The sequence below is a fragment of the Balaenoptera physalus genome (genome assembly GCF_965194825.1).
Source record: "Balaenoptera physalus genome assembly, chromosome: 2".
Lineage (NCBI taxonomy): Eukaryota > Metazoa > Chordata > Mammalia > Artiodactyla > Balaenopteridae > Balaenoptera > Balaenoptera physalus.
Window position 1 is genome coordinate 32,823,114 of NC_138883.1, and position 26,203 is coordinate 32,849,316.

At 45.4% G+C, this 26,203-nt stretch overlaps 2 protein-coding genes and 1 long non-coding RNA gene across 10 annotated transcripts in view; 1 reads left to right on the top strand and 2 right to left on the bottom strand.

Moving 5' to 3' along the window:
- The window catches only part of PLEKHD1 (pleckstrin homology and coiled-coil domain containing D1), a 29,411-nt gene extending 26,463 nt beyond the window's left edge, over nucleotides 1–2,948 (bottom strand). The window contains exon 1 of one of the 3 annotated variants that reach the window (XM_082451726.1): nucleotides 2,715–2,948. In XM_082451726.1, the coding sequence (XP_082307852.1) occupies nucleotides 2,715–2,863 (149 nt within the window). In that variant the 5' untranslated portion in view covers nucleotides 2,864–2,948. The remainder of the gene's footprint in view (nucleotides 1–2,714) is intronic. The other 2 variants (XM_082451724.1, XM_082451725.1) reach the window with 2 other exon arrangements.
- Nucleotides 2,949–3,133: 185 nt separating this feature from the next.
- On the top strand, nucleotides 3,134–6,557 carry LOC309655970. 3 transcript variants are annotated; one of them, XR_014261088.1, is made up of 2 exons: nucleotides 3,134–3,565; nucleotides 5,039–6,557. It is a non-coding gene; the product is annotated as an uncharacterized lncRNA (long non-coding RNA). The 3 variants fall into 3 exon arrangements; XR_014261089.1 differs by having other exon boundaries at nucleotides 3,552–3,632; XR_014261090.1 differs by lacking the exon at nucleotides 3,134–3,565 and adding an exon at nucleotides 3,793–4,179.
- Nucleotides 6,558–13,433: 6,876 nt separating this feature from the next.
- SLC39A9 (solute carrier family 39 member 9) overlaps nucleotides 13,434–26,203 on the bottom strand; it is a 50,592-nt gene continuing 37,822 nt past the window's right edge. For 3 of the 4 annotated variants that reach the window (XM_082451855.1, XM_082451857.1, XM_082451856.1), the window contains 4 exons: nucleotides 21,006–21,074; nucleotides 19,818–19,903; nucleotides 19,174–19,308; nucleotides 13,434–17,452 (listed from right to left, as the gene is read on the bottom strand). In XM_082451855.1, coding sequence (XP_082307981.1) covers nucleotides 17,222–17,452; nucleotides 19,174–19,308; nucleotides 19,818–19,903; nucleotides 21,006–21,074 — 521 coding nt within the window. In that variant the 3' untranslated portion in view covers nucleotides 13,434–17,221. The remainder of the gene's footprint in view (nucleotides 17,453–19,173; nucleotides 19,309–19,817; nucleotides 19,904–21,005; nucleotides 21,075–26,203) is intronic. The other variant, XM_082451858.1, reaches the window with a different exon arrangement.

Below are 26,203 nucleotides of genomic sequence, written 5' to 3' on the forward strand. Positions count from 1 at the left end.
ACCAGCCAAGGCAGAGATGCTCTACTCCCTTCCTCCTTGTCTCTCAGCACCCGCATCTCCACTGCTCACAGGTTACGGGGAGGACAGAATCATCCACCTTGCCCTCTAGACACCTCTTCCAGATCCTCTTATCTCTGCTAAGGAATGTTTTTGATCCCTTTCTCTTTTTGTTGTTCATGGGAAAAAAGCTGACCCTTCAGCTCAAAGGCACCTTCCCACCCCGGGAAGGGCAGGACTGCTGGGGCACCAGGAGCTGGAGGCACAGCCCTGAAACAGACCCTGAGCGGAAGAGGTTTTACAGAACCCAGCTGGCTACAGCCGCTTCCATCCTGCCCGTTCGTTATTTATGTGGCTCGGGAGCCTTTCCAGGGCCCCTCCTCTTAGCTGTCCCCCTCCCAGGGCATCGATCGCCCTAATGGCAAGGCTCTGCAGTGGCGGGCCTGAGCTGCCCCTTCCCAGGCCTTCCTGCGGCTGCTAATTAGCTGGAGGCCAGAGACTCCACTTCACAAATGGGGAACTGGGACCCAGGGGCCCCTGCTGGGCATTGAAAGGGAGCTAAGCTTAGCATCATGCCTCCCCCATCCCAGACCCTCTCTGGCTGGCTGTTGCTGATCCAAGGCGAAATCATGTGTGTGTGTGTGTGTGTGTGTGTGTGTGTGTGTGTATCTGGTGTGTTCCCAGAACTGTGAACATAGACAGAGGCCTAGGGTGGGCAGGGGGAATGTTAGTTCTTTCCTGAGTCCCAGGGGAAGGGGAGTCTTTTCACAGTGCAACTCCAGAATTCCCACAAAGGAAGGGAACAGAAGTGACAGTCTCCTTGGAAGGGGGCTGGAGGGCCTGACTTTGCAGGGCATGTATGCTGTTCTGACTTGGATTGGATGGTTTCTGAGTGGCTGTAGGGGTTACTGGTGCAGATTCTTGGGGTGGGGGCACTACAGCTCTCCAAGGCCCCCTTGGCTCCATCACTGTGCTTTTAGCTGGGAGCTTTTGTCCCCAACACCTCCCAGCCCTGGAATCAACTGTAGCTGTAGGGGCCAGGTCCCCACACCTGTGGGTGAGGGGGGCTAGGGGACAGAACCTGAGGGTTGCAGACCCCTAGCATTTACTAGGGATGCAATCAGGTGAAAATGCCTGGAAAGAGACATCTTGGATGTCCGGAGGTAATACCAAGGACAGCAGCCAGACCCAGTGGAGGAGTGTGGGCTGCCTGGAGCAGCTGAGGTAGAAGTGGTGATGGGGCACTCTGCTAATGGTTCTTAAATTTATAAGCAGCCTTCCCACCACCACTCGGGTGCCCTGGTAGAGACAAGCTTGCTCCTGGCGCTCGGGAACTGCAGCTCAGACAGCACAGCCTTGGAAACCCCTCACAAGATGCTCTCCATGCTGCCCCAGGCCTCCATTCAGGGGATCAGAGATAAGTTGAACTTTGGAGGAACTCAAGGAGCCTACATCCCATTAAACCCTAGAGTGAAATCCAGCAGAACTAACAAAAGTATGCGAAACCAGGTATGTAAAATGTGAAACACCATCTACAGCTCCATTTGTTCTGTGGTCTTGCAGACATATTAAATTATTCATCAGAACCAACCACTACCATGTCTCCGTGAACTGTGTTCCTGGGAACATATGAAGTCCCCCCCCACCCCTGCTCAGGGGCAGACTCATAGTGTGGGTTGGGAAGGGGCATCTAGACACAATCCTAGTTTCCTGGGCAGGATCATGCCTCCAGGGAGGGGCCGATCAGGGTCTGAGTTCACTAGGCCATTCCATAGCAAACCTCAGAACTGAGATGGCCTTGAAGGTGAAAGCTGTCCAGAAGGTGTCCCATTGCTCCTGAAACCAGCATTGGGAGCTTCCTGCAAATTCAGGGCTGTGGACTCTCCCTTCCTCCAATACCTTCCAGGTTCATTTATGAGTGGAAAGTAGCTACTGATGTCTGGGGAGTGTGGCCTCTGAGTTGGGACCAGGAAGCTGATGCTGAAAGACCCAGGCTGCTCTGACCTTGCCAACCACCCCTTCCAAGGGATCCATCCTTCTAACAGGACCAGTCCATCCTTTCCCCCACTTTCCTCAGTCTCTGCACCATCTCCCTTGAAATATATGCATTTCAAGGGACAGTTGGAGGGGTTCCCAGCATCACTCCTCCAGGGGTGGGCACAGAGCCTTCTAGGCCCTTCTTCCTTCTCCTGGCCAGTGCCTTTCAGAAGCTCTCTCAGTGTATGTACCAGTTGGGGGCAGGCGGAAGTGGGGGGTGGGATGTAGGACACCTACGTCCCAGCTTAAGTGCACTTCTAGAAGCCTGGAGCAGGGGAGTTGTGAAGATGTTGGAACCGCAGTGGGGCTCCCAGGAGGCTATCTTTGGCTGGAGACAGGGCTTCTTCCTCCGCAGCAGAGTATGGCCCAATCTGACCCAGCTGGGCTCCTACCACGGCCACGATCTCTTCAGCCCACACCCACTCTCCCCAACCCGACTTAAATCCATTCCGCAGAGAACTCAGTGGTCCCACCCCAGCTCGACCAGCCTCGGGCTGAGATGACCCAGCCCAGGCTGGGATCCACAGCTTCCAGGAGGAGCCAGCGTAGAGTGAAATGGGGCGAGGCCAAGGTCACAAAGGAAGGCAGAGGTAGGACGGTAATGAAGGGTTTGGTAGGGGGTCCTTCGGCCCTGGCTCCCTCCCCCGGCGGCCCTCACCGGGCGCGGCAGGGGCACTCACCGTCGGGACCACTTGGCCGACGGCCTCCCGAAGGGCCGCTTCCACAGCACACCATAGAGCTGCACTTTGGTGCTGATGTCCAGCGCGTCCGAGTCAGCCTGCTCCAGAGACGGCGAGGGCGACACCGAGTTGGACTTGGACGTGAACATCCTGCTTCAGCGGGGCCGCCCCAGCCGGGCCCACCCGCTCCCCGGGGTCGGCACGGGCGCGGGGCTCCGGGAGAGGGCGGGCGCGGCGGGAGGCTGAGGGGCGTCGGCGTCGGCGGGCGCCTCCGGGCGTCGTCGGGGCGCGTCGCAGCCGGCGGAGACGCGGGGCGGCCCCGACCGAGGGCTGCTGCGTTAAAGCGCGCCGGGCCCGGAGCGCCGCGGCAACTGGCGAGGGGCGCGCAGCCTGCGGCTCGGGCTGCGGGCTGCGCCGGGCCAGGCGGGAACTCGGCGGGGAGGGAGGCTCAGCCTCCAGCCAGCAGCATCGCCCACCCCCCTCCCTGAGACAGCCCCAATTCTGGTGGCCCCGATTGGCTGGGAGGGGCAGGTGAGCTGGCTGGAGGCCGGCCGCGAGCGCCAATCAGTGCGGGCGCCGGCGGGAGGGCCGGGCTCCGTGCGCCCGGAAGGTCCCGGCGGGTCGCCCGGCCCCGAGACGAGGCCCCAGCACTTCTCCACCCCCACCCCGCGTGCCCTTTTCTCTCCCGGGTTCCCGCTCGGTTGCAGCGCCCACATCAAAACCGGGAACACGTCTGCTTTGTAACGGGCTTGGAGTCACCCCTGCAGATCCCTGCTCGCTCTGGGTGGGGGAGAGCAGATGATCGGGCTTGGAATCCCGCCTCAGTCCTTACATGACTCCGTGAAGCTGCGGTGAGCCTCAGTTTTCTCTCCTGTAGAGCGGAGACGCCTGTCCCTTCTCGGGCAGGGCGGGGGCCAGGTAAGACTTCAGCCAGTGCCCGAGCGCCCGCCCCGAGAGGAGGCTCCATCGGGGCTGTCAGCCCCTCCCCGCCTGCTCTGCTGGGTCTCGCTTTGTACCACCGCTGCCGCGCCCGGATCGGATTTCTTTTCCCAGAACTTGGCTGCCTGCGTCGGCATTTGGCACTCAGTGCCAATCCCGAACGGTCAGTGCAGCTAGTGTCCGTGATTTATCTGCACGCCTGGCCCGTGCTCCCTGGGGCCTGGCGCTCCATCCACTTCCGCTCCTCTCGGCGCCTCTAGGTGACCGTCTCACTTTCCGGCGGGTGCAGACGTCTGTCCTGCCCCTGGGGACCGCCCGCGGAGAGGCTCTGTTAGCATCGCTGCGAGCAGGCACCGCTCCAAAGGCAGGGAAGTGAGTCTGCTCGGAGAGGCAGCCGGCTGGACCACGCTGCAGTCATCCTACTCTTGGCCGCGGAGTTGCAGGCTATCTCTGGACAGTCAGGATTCTTCCGCGCACTTGGGAAAACCACTTACCCCCTCAGGGGCTGTGATGCCTCAGCTGTAAGGTAAAGAAGTCAGATTGGAGCAGAAGTTTGCAAATAGGTAGCCTGAGTGCCAAATCACTTTATAGACAGACGTTATTAATTTGCCCAAGTAAAAGTAAAAAATTGAGGTATAATTAAAATATGACAAAACGCACAGATCTCAGGTATTTATTTGATGAAGTTAATTTGATGAATGTATACACCAAGTCACCACCACCCAAAGCAAGATGCAGAACATCTCCATCGCCCCAGAAATTTCCCTCATGCTCCTGCTAGTCAACTTCCCATCCTCACTCCGACCCAGGCAAACCACCTTCAGACTCTTATCAACATTGGCACGCCTTTTTAAAAGTTAAAAATTTTAATGTCTAAGATGGCATTCTCTACAGAGCAACCATCCCCTGTAGTCCTTTGCTAAGCCTGCTTCGCTCATTATTACCTGCCTGGCTTCTCCTTTCAGGCATTTGAATTTGTGATCCTCACTAGATGCTCCTCCAAGGCCTTCCCAGGCCTAACACGTTATGAGTCTAGTTAAGAAGGGGCTTAATAAAGGGCTTGCACACCCTGGCACCCTTCCCATAACCAAGTCTTGGGTTCCCAAGCCCAGGCAACATCCTCTTGTTTCTCACTGTCCAAAGGTGCCCATCTGAATTCCCTTGTGCCCCTCGTGGCTCATGTTTCCCTGCAGAACATCTCAGGCACAGCTTTAACACAGGGGCCAGGGCCTGGGTCCACCAGGTGGGAAGAGACAGGACTAGGAAGATGATGAGAGCCCATGGAGAGCCTACAAAGTGGACATTTCATACTTTGGGGGGTTATTTTTGACACATGTTTCCATGCTTGGAAAACTTCCCACTTTAGGAGTTTTGTTTTTTTCCAGATGGAAGCTAGAAAACTTGGGTCACAAGCTTGTGGTGTGGAGTTCACTGGTTGGGGCACCAGGACAGGACTAAGTTGCAGGTGACAAACTTGAGGAAAGAGAATGCACAGCCACCAGTTTCTCAAGGGTAAGAACCGGAGGCATCTAACTTGCTTTGGGGGTCAGCTGTGGCGGTAAGGTTGCGTGCCCAACACAGCGAGCAGCATTTGGCCGCACGGACAGTCACAGGCAGCTGGGCTCCTGGCAGCACACACATGGCAGCACCAACAGCCTCCCCGTCAGGCTGCTTCTGCCGCATGGTTCTGGATGGCATTCCCGGAAGCGTCACCCCAGGTCAGCCCTGGTTCTTTAGCCCTGCCAATGTCCTTTTAATAAATTAATTCCTCTTCTGCTTAATCAGGTCAGTACCAGTTTTAGCTGCTTGTGATGAAGGACTGGGGATGAGCCAAAGGTGGGAGAAAGGCAGGATGCCTGGAATCATTTTTAAGGAAGTCCTTCCCAAGGAGAAGGGCTGGGTGAGCTCAGGTGGTTCCTGGGAAAGAACCATCTTCATTCTGTTTCTTCCGTGGAAGAAATAGAGCACAGGTTCCTTCAGCAGCAAAGAGAAAGCAATCTTTGCCCATTCCCTCTGCAGACAGGACATCTGAACAGACCTTAGCTACTGATAGTTAAGGAGAGGTGGAAAGACTGCCCTGAGACAAACAGCATGAGTTTGATGGTCCACTGGGTACTTAAGTGGCTTCTGCTTCCCTCAACTAACCAGTCCAGATCATGCTAAATCAGCCTTGGGAGATGCCGTTTCTGCTTCCATTCTCTGCTCGAGCTGGTGGGAGTACTGAATGCCTGGCAGATAGTTCTGCAGAAGACAAAACAAGCTGGGTGCCAATCCACTGCCCCAGCCCAAGTGTGGGCCAGGGCTGCCCAGTCTTATCGGGAAGTAAGTCAGGGTGGAAACTCAGGGACCTAGTGCTCTACAGGCTCAAATACAGAGATGGTGTTCTGAATATGTGATTTACATCTTATCTATTTCATTTCATTTTTGAAACAGCCCCGATGAGGTGTGTGTTACTTTTAGTTTTCCAGATGAAAAAAATGCAGTTCAAAAAAATTGTCTACCTAAGGTCACCCAGCTAGTCATTTCCTGCAACATGATAGACCCTCAGATACGTGTTGAATGAGGGAAAGGCAGGATGGAGATACTTGATTTGGTCTGAATCCTAAGCCCACACCTGTCACACCGCAGCACACTGCTGAGTGAGGTGCAGTCTGGGAAAGTGCTGGACCTTTTTTTCAGTCTCTCCCCTTTTTTCTAGTAATTTCTCTCAATTGCCAACTCACCTAAGGCTCCAAGTTCCCGCAGAATTGAAGAGAAAACTCCTCTTACACTGTAAAATTCCAGCCTCTCAGCTGTGTTCAGGGATAGCCTCCTAATAATGAACACACATTTTCTGATAGTTTCTATTTTTTCGCCAGCTTTCCTGAGATATGATTGACAAATAAAAATTGTATATATTTAGTATACAGTATGATTTTTTAAAGATGTACAATATGATGGTTTAATATACACATGCATTGGGAAATGCTTACCACAGTCAAGTTAGTTAATACATCCATCAGCTCACAGAGTGACTGTTTTTGTGTGTGTGTGGTGAGAACACTTAAGATCTACTCTGTTGGAAACAGACTCACAGACACAGAGAACAGACTTATGATTGCCAAGGGGGGGATGAGAGAGGGGTGGATTGGGAGTTTGGGATTAGCAGATGCAAACTATTATATGTAGGATGTGTAAACAACAAGGTCCTACTGTATAGCACAGGGAACTGTATTCAATATCCTGTGATAAACCATAATGGAGAAGAATATGAAAAAGAATGCACATATATGTATAACTGAAACTTTGCTGTACAGCAGAAATTAACGCAACATTGTAAATCAACTATATGTCAACAAAATAAATTTTTAAAAAAAGATCTACTCTGTTGGCAAATTTCAAGTATACAATACAGTATTATTAAGTGTACAGTAGATCTCCAGGACTTATTCATCTTATAACTGAAAGTTTCTACCCTTTGACCAACATCTCCCCATTTCTCCCACCTTCCAGCCCTTGGCAACCACTGTTCTACTGTCTGGTTCTATGAATTTGACTTTTTTAGATTCCACAGATAAGTGAAATCATACAGTATTTGTCCTTCTGTGTCTGACTTATTTCACTTAGGATAATGTCCTCCAGGTTCATCCACGTTGCTGCAAATGGCAGAATTTCCTTCTTTTTTATGGTAAAATAATATTCCAGTGTGTGTGTGTGTATGTGTGTATGAAATGTTCTTTTTCCATTCAGCCATCAACAGACACTTTCAGTTGTTTCCATATCTTGGCTATTGTAAATAATGCTGCAATGAACATGGGAATGCAGATAGCTCTTTCATACACTGATTTCATTTCCTTTGGATATATATTCCAGAAGTGGAATTGCTGGATCATATGGTAGTTCTATTTTTAATTTTTTGAGGAACCTCCATACTGTATTCCATAGTGACTGTACCAATTTACATTCCCACCAACAGTGTACAAGGGTTCCCTTTTCTCTACATCCTCACAAATACTCATCTCTTGTCTTAATGAGAATAGCCATCCTAACAGGTGTGAAGCGCTATCTCATTGTGGTTTTGATTTGCATTTCCCTGATGATTAGTGATGCTGAACACCTTTTCATGTACCTGTTGGCCATCTGTATTTCTTCTTTAGAAACATGTCTATTCAGGTCCCTTGCCCATTTTTTTACTTGGATTGTTTGCTTTTTTGCTATTGAGTTGTATGAGTTCCTTACATATTTTGGATGTTAACCCTTTATCAGATAAATGGTTTGCAAATCGTTCTCCCATTCCATAGTTTTTTTTTTTTTTTTTTTTGCATTTTGTTGATTGTTTCCTTTACTGTGAAAAAGAAGATACATTTTCATGATGTTGCTTTTATCCATAATCTTCAGGCTCATGTGATGGTCACCACTGTTCCATGAAACAGGTATTAGCATGGCTGTTGTATTGACCAGCCCATGGTAGTTAAATGTGTGAGTACCCACAGGAATCCAGCTCTCTGATCTTACACTTCAGCCAGAGCGAGCCAGACACAGAGTCTTACTTAACCCACTCCAGTCAGGGATGGGCAGGAAGACATCCTCAGACAGTAAACAGTGACAAGGGGTCTCCCTGGAGCCACATCCTGATTGGGCCTCAAAAGCTCCCAGCAACCTGGACAAAAGTAGCTCTTCCCATAGTGCCATCTCCTCAGCCCCCAGCCCTCTCTGTCCCTGACCCCACCCTCAGGCAAGCAGGCCAGGCTGATGCCAAGTGAAGGACCCAGGAACACTTCTACTCCAGGTCCCCTGAGCTGTCCCGGTGCCCGTCTCAGTCTGATGGCTGGGCCCAGCACAAGTATGCCTATAGGGCCAAGAAGCAGAAGAAACAGAAAAGATCTGGGCTCCAGGCCAGGCCTTGCTATAGTATCAAATCTCTTCCATAGAAGCTCTTTTCCTCCTCCAACCCTAATTCCATCATTCAGGCTCCTGCCCTGGATTCCACAGGGTATGGAACCAATTCAGCTGAAACTACACTCTCCTCTTGGTTCCTGTGGACCTTTGCCCATCCTTCCATCCTAGCACGTGTCTGTCTGCCTTGTCTGGAGTTTTCTCTCTGTGTATGTCCCTTCCAGACTGTGAGCTCCTTGAAGAGAGGGTCCAGGGCGTGTAGTGGGCGCTCAGCAAATGCTTACTGAACTGATTTGTCTTCACTTGGCCCCTGTTCAGACGCCGCAGTTTCTTGTTTCAATTTGCCAACTGAGTGGAGACTGACTTCTCAGGCCCTCAGCTGACCCTCATCTCTAAAACAGAATCTGCGGGGTGGCTGAGAATGGCCATGAAACAATCTTTAGATGGCAGACTTGTCGCCCGCTTTTAGCGTTAAAGTGGGTTTCATTCCAGGTCCTGCCATGAGCTGCGTGAACTGAGGACAATCAGTGTACTTCTCTGGGCTTCCCAGCTTGCTTCATGTCGTCAGTCCTCTTCCACTTGTACCACTGAAAAGCCTTTGCAAATGACTCCCCACCTGCAGCAGGATCCCCGAAGGAATCTCAGCTTGTCACCCTCACTCACATGATCTTCTCAAGACTCAAAGGTGATCATATGAGCCTCCTGTTTAAAACCCTTGAATGGGTCTCCATTCCTTCAACTTCAGCTGCCAGCTCCTGACCTTTGACTAATACCCTCCACAATCTGGTCCCAACTTATTGTCAGGGTCACCCCCTGTCACCTTATCCCACATTCTCTGCTCCAGCCACACCAGTTCTAATATTCTGAGGAGCTACCATGCTCTTTCACATCTTCTTTTCACTTGTTCTCTCAGTCTAGAATGTTTTTCTTAACTTCCCCAAATCCTACTTCAAGATTCAGCTCAAATGACTCTTCTTTTGTGAAGCCCTCTCTGATGCCATCCCTTCTGAGGACTGAAACTCTTACCTCTTTTTATCGAATTGTATTCCACTTGGACTGCATTTCCTATGACCGGGGGTAGGTCTCAGACGCCTATACTAAGGGGCAGGGCTTGGCTGCCTGCAGGGGAACCCGAGGGGGAAGGGAGGGGGGTAAATGGCACCACGGGTAAGGTCAAAGCCAGCAGCCGAAGGACGAAGGGGATGGGGGAGCCAAAGGAGAGCATGTGTGGGCGCAGACCGACTGCCCTGTCCCCGGGCAAATCCCCATTCTAAACGTCTTGAGACCGAGAGGCCATTGCACTAAACTAGACAGTTCTGTTCTCGTCAGCAGGGTCAGCCTCTTGCTAGGCTTCTACCCTCTCTGCCAAACAACTGCTCACACTCAAGGTTGCCAATGTGATGTATTTCTGGGGGTGGCCAAGGATCTCCTGCCCTGCCAGCCTTTTCACTGCACTGACGTGGGCTCTTGGTACCCAACGGCATTGCTGAGGACAGCACGCTGCTCAGAATCACCGAAGGTACAAAGGGCTCCCCCTCGTGGGTGATGTGTGGATTCAAATGTAAACATTAATTGGCTTCTAAGAACAAGTATTGAATATAATATTTTATTAGGGGGCGGGGGGCGGTGTTCAATCTGACCAAAAAGCCCATAGCCATTTGTTGTCACAATCTCACACACTCCCAGACCGTCTGAGGGAGAGCCAGGATGCTGGTTCCTCCTCTAGAACAGAGCCAGCAGTTCATGGGACCAGGTGCCAGAGGCTTGGGTACCAGTGGTAGCTCCATCTTGACTCAATGAAAAGACCTTGGGCAAGTTACTCTGAAACGTTTGTGACTTCATATATATCATATATGATTATTTGATACATGAAGGGCCCCTTCATATATCAAAAGGGGGCCTTCCAACTCTCAGCATCACGTTATCCTTGGACTCTTTCTTCTAGGTCCAGTAGCATGTTCTTTTCTGATTTCTCAAAGTACTAAGCAGGGGAAAGGCAGAGACAGAAGAGGAGAAGGTAACACAGGTTCTACTCACATTCCCAGTCCCACCCCACCGTCAGCGCAGGTGAAGACCCATTTCACACGGGCTGGAGGGGTGGAGGAAACAAGAGGGGAGGGTGGAGGCTCTGCTGAGACAGTGGTAACAAAGGAAGATGGTGGGCAGGACACTTCCTGATCCAGGGCAAGTCTCCTTAAGTAAACCAGAGAGTTGGGGAGGGAGAAGCGAAGAGAGAAGGAAGATGGGGCACCCCTCCCAGGCCGGGTCAGGTCCTCTGAATACAACCAACACCGATGTTCAGAAGTGGAAGGAGGGAGTCCTTGGGCCCCAGGCAGGAAGTGGGGAAGACAAGCAGGGATGAGGGAGGGAAAGTCACCAAGCCCCACCTTGAGGTGCCAGCAGAGCCACCAGAGTGCAGACTTCTACCTCCACAAGGCATCGTGTTGTGACAGGAGCTGAGGCCAGCCGGACTGCACCCGGGAGTGGCAGTTGAGGCAGGAAGTACAAAGACCCTGGCTGGGCCCAACTGCCTGTAGGATTTCAAATCTGGAAGCTTCGAAGTCATCTAGGGAGCCAGCATGTCTTGCACACCAGCTCTCACCTCCCCTGTCCTCCAGCCGTGGCCCCTCCTAGGCAGAGTCCAGCTTCTAGTGCCACCAGGGCTCTGCCCTCGTGGGTCCTCTCTTCCCCACCTTCACTAGCTCATTCTGCTCCGCCTTTGAGTTCAGCGCAGGTGCCGTCTCCCTCTGATGTTCTCCCTGAAGCCCACCCTGGGCTCCTTGCCCCCAGGTGTTCTCTGAGGGCCCAGCATTGCCTTGGCAACTGTTTCCTTGTTCGAATGCCTCACTGAAGCATGAGCTCTTTAAGGACTGGAACTGACCCTTATTGCCTTCTGTACACTCAGCTCTGAGGAGTGCCTGGTCCATAGGAAGGGCTGTTAACCCTGCTGAAGGAAGAGGTGGGTTAGGGGAGGAGAGATGGGGGGCTCAGTCTACTTCCTGTTCCACCTACTGGAGAACATGGTATCTATACCATCCTGCACCTGACAGCCCTTGAAGTATCTGGTGATGGTTATCAAATTCTGTCCCCAAGAGCATTCCAGACATAAGTAAACAATCCAGTCCCTTCTACACCGCCTCCAAGGCCCTGGCTTCCCATCCCCTCTCCACTGGGCTCCCTCCTCTGATGGCTCTAGGATTTGTCAGGATCCCTTTATGAATAAGGCAACCAGACTGGGACACATGCTTTCACTCACGTCCTTATCCAAAATTTACAGAAATGGGCAATGGCTATCATTGCAAAAGAAATCAGTAGCTAAGCCAGAAAGGAGATCCAGGTTTTCTGATCCCTGAATCAGTCACATAGTACCTTACTAACATTAGTTAGTACTGGATTAGTAACCCGAACCCAGTTAATTGCCCACCTATATGCTCAGTCTCCTGCCCTGACTCCCCGCCCCTTTGCTAACTCCCAAGCAGCCCTGGCTTCAGTGTGAGACAAAGGCGGAGCTACACATAAGGCCAGCAGCTGATTCTGCCACAAATCAGGGCAGAAGCTGGTGGGGGGAAAAGGAGGGGAGAGAACAGATCAGGAAAAAAGTGCCCCCTCAGGGCAGACCAATTCATTTAACAACATATTTTTTGAGAACCTAGCTCCCTGGAGCTTATATTTCAGCAGGGAAGAGGGACAAAGCAAAGACATATATTATAAAGCAGATTAAAAGGTGATCAGTGCTACAGAAAAAGAAATCGCAGGGTAAAGAACACTGGGGCGGAGGCGAGCAGATAACAGTTTTAAATACGGTGGTCACAGGAGGCCTAATTGAAGGAGACTCTGGACCAAGACCTGGAGGAGGTGAGGGAGCTGGAGGAGGGGCATTCTCAACATGGGGTGACCAGAGTGGGACACAAAGCAGGCTCATTTCCTACATCACAAAAACTACACTGCAGGATGCAGCTCTAGCTTGTAAGAATTAGAAATTAAACAGAATAAGGATTGTTGGCTATTTTGGCTAAAACTGTATATAGACATATGTATAAATATGTATATATATACATACATATATCTATATACATTTTGATCTCAGGGAAGTAGGATGAAAGGGCTGTTACTTAATAATGCTGGCTTCCTAAGATTTCACAACCAGTGCTTAAGGCAAAAGAGGGATGAGGCACTTCACCTGAAAGCTTCCATAAGAGATAGCAGGAATCATAAATACCATGTCCTTTTGGCCTATTTTCTTATTTATGAGGAAAGGTTTTCAGGCAACATGTAACACTCTGGGCACAATCTTTGTAACTAGCTGTACCACACGTGATACATATAGAAAGTCAGCACAAAGTAGACCAGTAATAATGAAATCTAATGAACAAACATAAGCTATACAGTTAAATGATACATTGCTATATAGAGCGTTTATCGGTATATCAGTTAAAAAATGAGATCTAGTACTAAGTCTACAGAGGGAGAAAACACCTATAAAATTCACAAATTGCACTTCTATTGAAATCTCTGTTTCCAGAGTCAGTTGTTCATAGCATCTACACACTCATATTAGTAACTGTGCCCTTTGAAATGCACCCACTGTGACGGATCTATTGGCCTGCTTCTCTTTTCTGGGATTAGATGGCTACCTTCATAAATAATATTTGCTAACAACAATGGCCATGGAAAAAAACTGTCAATAAATTGCTATCTTTTGGGGCAGATGGTGTATTGAGTGCTTAATCTCCCCTCCTCCTTTCCTTCCCTCCTTCCCTAAAGGATGTACATATAGACACATCTTTCCACTGCCCCTCAAAACTTTTCATTACCTTTTCTGATGTTCGAATGTGGGTCCAGTCTGGTCATCAAACAGAAAAAGAAAACTGCCGAGAGGATAAGTAATGAACCACTCACATAAGGTATGCACTAATAAAAATTTAATATCATAAAATAAATCAGAAAACAGCAAAAACATTTTTTTAAACCATTCACAATTAAAGTGGAAAAAGACAAAATTATAAGGCAGCCATCCATGGAATGATTTCATGTTTACAAAGGATCCAGAAAAGGGGACATTTAAAATCACTGTTCAGGCTACTGAACCAGGGGAACTGCAGTGTTGTCCCAAGAGACTTCCAACTTGGTAGCAGATGCTATGAGAAAACAGATCAAAGCCAATCTCCTTGTGTTAGGCTGGGCATATCTAGAAAATTCCTAATGGTTGTCTAGCCCTTTCATGCAAGTCATACATTTCCCTCAGGTCTCCTCAGGTGAATCTAGATGTCTCAGGTACAAAGGAGCTACATCACTGGTTTTAATTTCATAGCATCTCCAACAGTGCTCTTTGGGTTATGTGGACCATTCTGTATTGAGCAGAAGTTTTGTAATGTAAGGAAGGTACCCCTGTGGAACACCTATAGAGAGTTCTCGCCTTGCCCTACAGCAGTTTTGGATGAATCCGGTCATTATTCTCAGTCTCCCAAGGAGCTCGGGGGCCCCATAGACAGGAACGTTCTTTAGGGGCTTGTGCTGTTGACATACATACAGTTCCCATGTTCAGTACCTAGCTACCGTGTGTCTGAGAGGCTGGCATGTCCTCCGAGTTCTAATCCTTGAAAAAGAGAAAAACCAGGCAGTAACACTTAGAAATAGGCCGGTAAAAAACACAATTACATTTTCTCCTTTCTACACAGAACTGACCACTCAAAACAGCCGCCTCTCTCATTTTTCTAATGATTCAAAATACAGGAACAGACTTGGCTGTTTTGAATAGGGAAATAAAAAGGTGACGAGGGGAAGAGAGAACACATAGCCTCTGTAGGTGGTACTGTTTCCAACTCTCTACACTCCAGTGCAGAACCTTTGCCTAAAAAATGAAATCTGGCAATAGCATGCACAGGAAAGCCATCAGACCTGGAACATCGTTACTTTGGGGATATGGGAACTGACAAGCAATTTGCTGGCGAACAAGTGATGGGAATGCATCAGTAGTGTTTTTCAACTTAAATTTGCCATTTAAGAGAGCACTTGAGATCTGAAGAAAGTCTATCCCTACCGAGGAAAGGGAGTCAAATTGCAATTCAGATTAACTTTGGTTATGAGGAAGGAAGGACCATGTTTTTCATCATCAATTGCATCTCTTTGGTAGCCAATAATTCCATCTGTAATCACGGCAGCAACTTAAGTATTGCCAAGGTTTCCAAATGTGTGAGAGCATTAAGGCATCCACATCGAAGGAGGCAGTTTTAAACAAGAGGAAAATGGAACTGAAATGTGCCAATAGTGACCATCCGTGTGACCTCTCCTGGGACACTGCCCACCACGAGCAAGCTCTTCCCCCGTGAAGGAGGCTTCTGCCACGCTGCTCGGTTCCTTGCTGCCTGGAGATGCGCCTGAGCCCTGTAAGATTAGTATGGCTATTTCTGCCTGCTGACCAGGACGGAATTAAGTGGTTCCGAGGCAGCAGCTTTAAAATCTGGGAAAGCCCATAGCTCTTGAGAGCTGATAGGCCGTGAAAGGTTTGCTTGTTAATGTGAGGTCCAGAGGGGAAGGCAAATTTGGAAGTTAGATGGTCTGATCCTTGCCAGAGTTCAAGGCCCTACCCAGCAAGATATTCTAGCCAAACTTTTCAGTGTGATGGCAAGGCACTGCTGAAAGAGGCTTTGGCCAGCAGAACAAATTTCTGATCATTGCACACAACAATATGATAGAAAGTGCCACTATCCAAACCGAACCAGACACTAAAATGAGCTATTTACTTAACAAAGTAAATTTCCAGGGAGAATCAAGGCAACCATGTCATTTTGAAGGACCAGATGAAACCCTATGACTCTCCTAAGTCAGAGTTGTTATCAGGAAAGTCACTTAGACTTTCATACTGTACCTTCTGTTGGTTTTAATGCTGTACACAATGGCTGCCAGCCACTATCCAGAACCAGAGCCTGTTTATGCTACTTTGGTCTACAGCCAGCAGAGGGCTCTCAAGTTCTTTTTCCCCAGCTGCTGACCCAGTAACAAATCTAGGAAGGAAATAAAGATATCCTGGGCATGCTGGCTTACGTGTCATATAAAATGTTTTACAAAATCCTAAATCCAATGCCCTGACGAAAAGAGTCTTGGTTCCCCCTTTCTGTAACGTGTTTTGAAATGGTACAGAAAATCAAAATAAATTAACAATATATTATATACTTATTTGATAACACAAGGTTTACAGGGATTTTGGCAAATACGGAAAAATTATCCTAGTTTGCTTAACACTTTTACTATCTCAATTGTTTAAATTACCAGAATATTAGTGATTGTGTCATCTCACATATGAGGAAGTGATATTTTAAGGGCTTAATAAAGCTGCACTTGACACAAAGGTAACTTCACTGAAAGGAATAAAGAACAGACACGATACTGTCTTCATCATCACAGTTCAAGAAGTGGTTGTCCTGATGAGAGAACTCAACTCACAAATATTAACATCACCACCAGCAGTAAGCAGCAAATTGTAGGGAGGAAGGGCTGGAGGGAAAAGTTAGGAGAAAAGCATGGAAAAGATGAAGAGACAAAAGACATGATTTTAATAAGCTTTAAATCAACAGGCAAACACTTCCCATTTATGATACATCTTGACTTTCTTCACTGCTACAGGTGCTTATGTGACGCTGACCTAGCAGTCCCCAAGGGGCACCAAGTATTTTGCCAGAGGGACTGCTGGTCTGCTAAGATAAATACTTAAAGAGACAAAATAAGGACAACATAGGTTTTGGTAATCTTACTTTTAAAAAGGTTACTACAAAGATGTCAGTAACTATCCGAATTCACTTAAAATTTAACACCCCTTAATTTCCAAAGATACTTTGGGATCTGACTGCTCCTGAAGGAAAGCCTATGCCTAAGGAAAGCCTACCTAATAGAACTTGGCTCCTCTATAAAGAATGTGCTGTACAGGCAGCTACTCTACACAAAGGGGAACTTGAAAAGAAATGTTTTATAAAACACTAGTTGCCTCTTTAAAAGCTAGTCCACCTCTGTTCCTCCATTTGATGGAATGGCAGGCTCTCTTTAAAGAGACAAGTGCAGAAGGAGGTGTTTAAAAGACTCTCCAGACATACCCTCTTCAGTGGATCTCTCTCTCAAGTATAAAGTCAGCTTTCCATGTGTCTTGCCGTCCTTTTCCTGACTCTAGCCCCAAATGAACTACTTATCTTTAGCATCTAGGACAGTGGGCATTATGACCTTCATTCAAGGCATAGATGTGGCATAGATGCTAAAGCACCAGTCATACACGGTGAGAACCATGTTAAAAATCAATGGATTAAAGTGGCAGAGCCTCTAAACTAGGAAAGAGATTTAGCTTAATTACAGAACACTGTACTTTCAAAATTATTTCATTATGAGTATGAAGTTCTCCACTTTTCCTTAAAACTAAATTCCATCTTCCCTGAGAATAGGGTTAAGGGAAACAACAAAACTCAAAATGCCAAGGGCCCTTGAAAAGACAACACAACGGAATGTCTGTATCCTTCGCAGTGTGTTGTTTCTACTCGAAAAGCTTTCCATTACTCCAGGTTTTCATCTCACCTCCCTCCAGAGTCTTTAGGGTTACGGGTGGAGATGGGCAAGGCGAGACAAGAGACTGAGGAAGTGAGCAGCTGTCACGTGCCGGCTGTTCTCACTGGATGGAAAACGGCCATGGCCTGAGGCTGGACCCTCAACAGTTAATGCTGGTGTCCTACTGACAGAATGAGCGGGATGAGGCAACCCAGAACCAGGGCTGCCACCTCCAGGCGGCTGAGGCCTCTCCCTCCAGCGGGGTCGGGTTTGTGGCTGTGCCCCGTTCCGCCCACCTCAGGGAGGACATGTACTGTGGCAACATAAAGAAATGTCCCAGCAGAGAAAAGCATGGCCACTCCAGTGGCATTGACCTCTGAAAGGGCTTCTTTACTGCTCTGTGAAGTAAGATAAAGAGAGAAGAAAAATTAAGTCAAGTAAAATTCAGAGGCAGGAAGAAGTCCCAATAAAAAAATACCCAATATTCATAACTCGTGTTATCCGGGGCACTGGGGACGTCCTGAGATCAGAACGATCTTGTTATTTATGGGAAGCTTCCAAATAAGGGTTTAAGACTATTGGTGATATATACAATTACTTTTTCAAACAAACTTCAAGTCTGGTTGAACAGGTTTGGCCTATATTATTAAGATGGAATCAACAGCATTAATGCAGATATCAAAGTTCATACACTCATTCATTTATTCTACTAATATTAACAAATATGCCATACGCACCAGGCTCTAGGCCAGTGCCTGAGATACAGTGGTAATCGAGACACAGTACCTGCCTTCACAGAGCCTAGAAATATCTCATAAGCTAATCTTTATATAATTCATTTCAATTTTTTTAATGAAAAAAGTGGACCTACTGAGACAATTAATTGAAAATTTAAGAACATGCCCTAAATGTAATATGTAACTCCATGCCTCCAAAATTATCATACCTTCCTCTCAAAAGTTCTAAAAACTTATATTGATCAATGCAGTAATAAATAGGGTAATATTTATTTGTTTAGGCTGCCCTGGGTCTTAGTTGCAGCACGCGAGATCTTTGAGTTGCGGCACGCATGCAGGATCTAGTCCCCCGACCAGGGATCGACCCCGGGCCCCCTGCATTGCCAGTGTGGAGTCTTACTCCCTGGACCACCAGGGAAGTCCCAATAGGGTAATATTTAAAAGGGAACTATGTATTGCTCATTGACTAAAAGAAGATAAAACTCACAATCAGGTGTTAGCAATCCAGATCAACTAACCCTTGATTAACAGGAACTTAACCATTCTTTAACCATCTCATTTCTCATATGTTCCTTTCAATACAAATTTTACTATATCAAATACGAATTGAATGATGCTCAGAAGAATCAGTGACCTTCAGAGACAGTGGGGGAAAGTGGTTTCCAGGAAGTAGCCCTGAGTTGGTTTGGTTCTAAGATTTTCCTCCTGTTGCCTGCCAATTGATATTCAAGTAAAATGGGTAAGGCTGCTGCTAAGAACTGCAGCCCTAGTGGACAAAATTATAAAGCATGGAAAGGTCCAACTGGAGCAACAGAGCAGAATGCCCGGGCTCTGAGGTGACAAGCGACACATGCCACTTCGGGTCTGGAGCTACGTTCAGTGCAATGACGAAGACCTGGGTACGTAACATGCAGTGATATGAGAGCTGGCAGTAGAAGAATCTGAGTCTTAGCTGAATACAGAGATCTCTGCTCATCCCTTACTGCTCTCAAAGCTGCTGCAAGCTTGTCCCTCACACTTCCTGTGCCTACTGAAACATTAAATACATTCTGTTGTGACTTATTATGTATCTGTCAAATAAAATTAGCATGTCTGATAAGGTTTAAGTTGTATTATTTTAAAGATCATATATTTGTGCAAGTATTTTTGGAACTGATGGGGAAGAAGTTTTCGAATTAAATGAATAAGGAAATGCTCTAAATTTATGAAGAGGATTGACTTGGAATTAAGATGTATACTTTGTACAGGTTTTTAATTCGAATTTTATCTTTAGTTTGAGGGGGTAATTTAACTGAAAAATTCAATATAAGAGACTATACCTTCTAGTAGATCGCAAAGAATTAGATACTTGTCGAGATAAGCTAGGAATGAGTCAGACTTACCTTACTTAGTCCTAAGTATGTCACCATGGCCATAACTGGTGCTGCCAGTGCAAAGACCAGTAAGTGCTTTCTGATTCGATTCCGCTCGAGGCCTGCATGCATTAAGAAGGAAACCAGCCCAAAAGCAGCTGGTGCCTGGAAAAGAAAAACTATCCTTTATTACTCTGGAAGTTTGGATTGCTTCTACATTAGGAAGTATATATAATTTGACTGAATTCTCATACAAGAAAACTAGGCATAATAGTAAGTCTGGGCTTTGCCTTTTAGGAATTAATGTTCTAAGCTAGAAAATATCCCATTTGTGTGTGTGTGTGCGTGTGTGTGTGTCTGTGTAATAGTTCAGAAAAGAGTATAAAGAAAGGAAAAATATTTATGAACAAAAATTACTATGAAATGTAGAAATCTGTAGAGGACTTAACAGTTTGTGTATATGACCATAAAAAAATAAAACCCCTTCAAGTATAAGGTTAAGAAAATGGTAGCGAAAGACCCAGCTATTAACAGATTTATTCAATTCTCTAAAATGAACAGCAATTACGAAAATAACTAAAAATACTTTCCATTCCAGAAAAACAGAATGACCAAAGAGAAATTTTAATTATAAATGTAGTCAATACCAAATCTTACACCGAAATTTTGCTTACCTTATGTAGCATTATTGCCACAAACACAATTAACTGGACACTAGTTTGTGAAGTAGAAGCTGCTGCTCCCAAAGCAACACCGTCAGCTGAATTTGGAAAAAGTGAAACATAAAACACTATAACTATAAATAACAACTATAATAGTGTGGTGAGTGGCTGTGTGGGCTTTAGAGTCAGATAGAGCTGGACTGGACTCTGGGACGGTTACTTAACCTTTCTGAACCTTAGCCTTCTCATTTCTACAATGGGTTCAATAAAGTATGTATTCCTAGGGTTTTCATGAGGTAACATATGTGAAGAGCTTAGCATAGGTGCTATTCAATATTCAATTTGTCAGTTATTGTTGCTGTTGTTGGAAAAGTATGATGCTCAAAAATCTACTGATTAATCAATCAAACTGTAATAACAGAAATATCAAAGAATTTCAAAGGAAGCGTCTCTGCATCTTGCAGATGAAGAAACAAAATAAAGACACTGCGACTTGGCATAGATGATTTATACGTAATGAGTAAATAGTGGTTGAAATGGATGAATTTTTTGTTAGAAAAGCATGTTTTACTAGAAAGTCCAGATAAGAGTGTGTCACCTTTCACATGCTTTTGTCATTTACAGAGCCCTGCCACTGGGACTAGTTTTGGTTATGATTCTAAGGCATGCCCTGTCAGCAATGCTGAGACTTCGACACCCTACAGCCTACCTCTGCCTCACCTGGCACTTGGGTAGCTACCCAGCACCAGGGCTACTGAGTACAGAAGTGAGCAGGCTCTTATGCAGATGAGATCCTATGGCAGAGGTCAGCAAACTTTTTGTTAAAGAGATAGAGATAGGAAGTATTTTAGCCTTCGTGAGCCATTTGGTCTCTTGCAACTACACAACTCTACCATTGTGTGAAAGCAGCCACAGATAACACGTAAGCAAATGGCCATGGCTGTGTTCCAATACAACTTTACTATGGACACTGAAATTTGAATTTCATGTATTTTTCATGTGCCACAAATTATTTTCATCCATTAAGAAATACAGAACCATTCTTATTGCAACCCCAACACTGAGTATGCCAGGGTTCATGCTTCTGTTGGAGGACTTCATTAAGCAACCCTTTCCCCAAAAGGCCAGCCCTAGAGTATTTCATGTGGATGGTCCCTGTGTGACAGAAAAGAAAGGGGTTCCACTGCAATCTGACCCTACCTGCAGCATGGACGACCAGACCCAGCGTGGTGGTGATTTTGGAATTGCTAGGCCTTGCTGCTTCTGGATCTGAAGTAAAAATAAGCAAGTCAGCCATGAAGCAACGTGAAACAGAAACTATTAGAACATTCACCTGCGGGTGCAAGAAGTCTTTGAAAGCTCTTAAAGTAGAAGATTATTATTTTCCTCACTACTGTCTTTTTTCTTCTGCTTCAAACAATTGGAAGCTTCCCCTGTCCTGAAGAGGTGGGCAGGTGGAAACTCTTCATTTGACCCAGCCTTCCCTGAATGGACAAGATGTCACCCCAAACCGCCTCACACCTCTTAACACTTCACCTCTCCAAGGAAAGTGCTCTGTGGCGTCTGACCACTTCTCTCTAGACCAATCTCATTGTCATTGCCTACCCCCTCCCCTTCCCCAGCCTCCTGCAACTTTATCTGTATTCTAACATCAAAACGTCGTTCCCATTTGCCTTTCTCCATTTTATTGCCACCATCCTAACCTAAATTTTCATCAACTCAAACCTAAATTAGCAGTAGGCTCCCATCTGGTTGTCTCCCCTTACTCTCATTTCTCCCTAACCTAATTCATCTTACACATCCTTGTAGGATTCATCTTTCTGAATCACCACCCTTGTGATGGGTCAGTTAAGAATCTGCTGCTTTTCAAATTCAGTCCAAACTGCTCTATTAAGTAGGTCTTGAGCCCTCTATCAACTGGTATCATCTTTTTTTTTTTTTAAATAAATTTATTTATTTATTTATTTATTTTTGGCTGCATTGGGTCTTTGTTGCTGCTCACGGGCTTTCTCTAGTTGCGAGAGCGGGGACTACTCTTCATTGCAGTGTGCAGGCTTCTCACTGTGGTGGCTTCTCTTTGTTGCAAAGCACAGGCTCTAGGCACATGGGTTTCAGTAGTTGTGGCTCGCAGGCTCAGTAGTTGTGGCCCGTGGGCTCTAGAGCACAGGCTCAGTAGCTGTGGCGCACGGGTTTAGTTGCTCTGTGGCATGTGGGATCTTCCCAGACCAGGGCTCGAACCCGTGTCCCCTGCATTGGCAGGCAGATTCTTAACCACTGCGCCACCAGGCAAGTCCTCAACTGGTATCATCTTATTTCTTACTGTCCAGTCCAGTTAAACCAGTTTCTTTAACACCCTCTAACAAAACTGTCTCATTCTCCTTTCCCCAAATCTCCTCACCCCTAATTCTTGGCATGTACTAAATTGCCCAGCTCATCAATCCAAAACCAAGACGTTGTTCAAAGTCTTAATTCTAGGACCGCTTACTATGAGAAAGAATCAAAGATTAATTCCAGCTTAGAACAACTGTCCCCTTGTCTAGAAATGTACAGCTCTATGCACAGTCTCTACATGCTACTTCAAGGTTTCTTCTGTATTCCACCTTAGATATACAAAACCGTTTTCACTTAAATATGTCCCTCCCAATTGACTGTGAACTATACAGAATTAAATTTTATACTTCTTTCCATTTTTTTATTTGTCTTATAGAATGCAGCATAGCACTGGTCACCCAACAGTTGCTTAATAAATCCTTGTTGGAGATTAAAAAAAGTATTTATCTGTATTACAGGTATTATAAGAAATATTTAAACAAGTAAATAATGTCCAAACAATGTAAAGTTCAAAGACATGGACATCAAAATGCCAGGTGAAGTGACAGATGGACATTAGTCAAGTAAATTGCAAGGAATTTAATCTTTTGAGGGGTCTAGCCCACTGAAGGAATGGTTTACAAAGGAAAAAGCATGCACAAGTAAAGTATCTTTATCTTTTTACTAACAAAATTTATCTTCTAATTAAAACACTTCAAGAAGGGAAGCTAAAGCCCCTGATCACTCTGAGACAACACATATTTCAGTATCACCCCAAACTGGGAAGAACAATCGTATTACACTGTGTGACAAGCTTGTTTTGGTTTTTCTTTACACAGTCTTGTGGTCTAATTATAAGTAGCATCTTAAAAAAAATTAGAGGTTTTAAAATTAAAACACAATTTCTATAAATCTATAGGAAAAGACTCTGCTTCAGAATAAATTTAATAAACGAATTAACTTTTACTGATAATAATACATAAAACCCTGCAGGTAATAGGTGAAGCGAGGTCATCAGATACATGAAAACCAGCAAAAACAGTGACCTCTAAGACAAAACAGGAGGAAAAATAAACACATACTACATTTAATTCTTTGTATGGGGCTACAGGACATTAATGCGCCTATAAATGCATTTTAAATTTAAACTGACAAGAATCGCAAGAAAAATGTCATAAAGGCCACTGTGGACAACTATGTAATGTAGCTGGAGTCAGATTCCATCCAACAGAGGGTGCTTCTCATTTGCTGTTTGGAATAAAGCACATAAGTAAAACGTTTTACTCCAAAATCTATTTCCTAAAGTAAGACTTGGTTAGTTAAAAAAAAAAAAAAAAAGTTGCAAGAATAGTTCAAAAAGCAATCATATACCCTTTTCCCAGAATGACTAATTGTCTAACATTTTGCCCCATTTGCTTTATCATTTGGGCTTATGCTCTCTTGTTCTCTATCTATACTACACAAATACACATATTTGTGTATATCTTTTTTTCTGTACCATTTAAGAGTAAATTGCATACATCGTAACTCTTTATACTTAGATACTTCAGTGTGTATTTCTGATGATAAAGGATATTTTCTTACATAATCACAGTAAAGTTATCAACTTCAGTAAATTTAACATTGATAATTTTTTCTACTCTCTCTTGCATATTCTAATTTGTCAATTGCCCAAGAATGTATTTCAGGGCATTTTTCCTTTTCCGGGAAGGATCCAGCCTAAGATCATATGTTGCACCTAGTTGTATCTCTTTAGTCTCCTTTAATCTGAGACATTTTCTCTGCCTTTGACTTTTGTGACATTGATATCTCTGAAGAATACATTTCCTTCCCTGCGCCTTTCTTGTTTTTTAACAGAGTGGTCCTTCCTTTTGGATTTGTCTGATGTGTCCTTAGATGATGCATTCTTGGATGGAATGCTGCATAGGTGATGTTCCTCAGGCTATGACATCTAGAGGCACAGGATGTACATCTGCTGCTCACTGGTGGTGTGAATTCTGGATTATATATTGGATATTGTAAATGTTATCTTGTGGATACTATGGATTCTATTATATTCCTCCAAAGAGTGTTGATTTTTTGCTTTGCTTTACATAACTTGATTTGGCTCAAACTGCAAACTCTGTCTTCTGGGCAGCTGCCTAAATCTCAGTTTAGTTCTTTTACGTTTAGCTGAGCTGTCTAGAGTCTGCCCAAGAAAGCATGGTTCAGGGCTTAGCCAGAGACTTGGGCAGTTTATACATAGAATTTGGGGCTGAGTTTCTCTGTCTCTCTCCTTCCTAAGATTCTCCCCTCACTTTCCAGGGGCTGGGTACCTTGAATTCTGTCCTCCAGTTCCTTAGGCCAGAAAGACTGTGTCTTCTATCAGTTAGTTACCCCACAGGCACTGACTGCTAAAAGCAGTAAAAATAGGAACTAAAAGTAGTAAAGATAGGTTCCAAGTGTAGACTCCCTTCCAGAATTTGTCTCCTTTAGGTCACTCACTCTCCAATGTCTTCAGATAGTGGTTTTCAAAATTCTGTCCAAAGTTTACAGTTATCTGTACAGAGGCTGGTCTGGTAGGAACTTTCTGCCCACACTGAAAGCAGAATACCAGTGACATTAATTTTGATCATCTGATCGAGGTATTGTCCGATTTCTTCATTTAGTTACTTTTTTTTCCCTTGCGACTAATAAGCAAATCAAAATATACCCCCTAGATTTAACATTCATTGATGATTCTGGCCTGAGCCAATTTTTACTATGACGGTTGCAAAGATGACTGTCCAACTCCAAATGCTTCCACATTTACCAACTGGCATTTAGCATTCTGCTGGAAACAAATGCCCTCCCTTCTCCTTTTATCTTTCTCCCATGTGGATGTGCCCATTGATTCCCATTTTTTCAATGATTTACGCTTTATTGCTGTTCTTAATTATCTTGGTGCACAAACTGTCTGAGATCTGGCCAAGGGAAGCCCCTTCAAGCTGGTTCCTATATCCTGTGACATGTTCCCATCTTCTTTGAACACTAGATGTTCCAAGCTCATTTTATCCTTACCCTGTCCTGCCCTAGAATCAGCCATTTCTCTGAAGAGTCCTGATATGCTCATTGCTAGTGGGGTGTCTTTACTTCTAGGCCCTCTCTGCACACAGAACTAAGACATACATACACGTATACATAGACACACATGTATATATGCACACATACACATACAAGTTTTAGAAATCATGATTCCAATAGCTCCGATTCCAACCCATCCCTGTAGCGGTTCTTTCTTGCTTTCCCTCATTCCCTATTTGCATGTCCCTTCTTCCTCAGTGAGGACTCTGGTTCCACCAACAGCAACACATTTACTCATTTGCTCAATCTTGTAACATATCTAAACTAGTTTCAGAACTGTTTTGCCCACACCATTACAAAAAGCAAAGCCTACTAAAAAGAGTTCAGTACTGTTTACGCTTCTTCCCCAACTCTACTCACCACTAAAGGTATATAGTCAAATACTACATTCATAAGTTACTTGAATTAGTTTTTTCTACATCCCCTTCAGTGTAACTGTGTTATTCATTTGAAGTACAGTTCATCTGTTTCAGTTAGCTCCCCCATCCTTTGTTGATTTCATTTTATTTTTTGAATATGGAAAATATTAACATATTTCCCAAAGTCAAAACTATATCAAAAAGGCATGCCCGGGGGAGTGTCATGCCCTCCCCAAACCGTTCTACCTTATCCCACCCATGCCCTCACTCCTACAAGTAATCAACTTTGTTTTCTAGCTGATCCTTCTTATGTTTCTTTTTTGTAAAGAGAAGCAAATATATACATGTATACTTGTTTCCCCTTCTTTTTTACACAAAACATAATATATGATGTATAATAATTTATTTTTGCTTTTTTTTTTTTCCACTTAACAGTATTTCCTGGAAATCTCTCCTTATTGGTTCACAGAGATCTGATTCCTTATTCTATTTCATGGCTACATAGAACTCCATTACATGGACACACCACACTACACTCAACCAATCTGCATGACTGGACATTGAAGTGTTTTTACAATGATAAACAATGCTGCACTGATTAGTCTTGTGCATATGTATTTTCATATT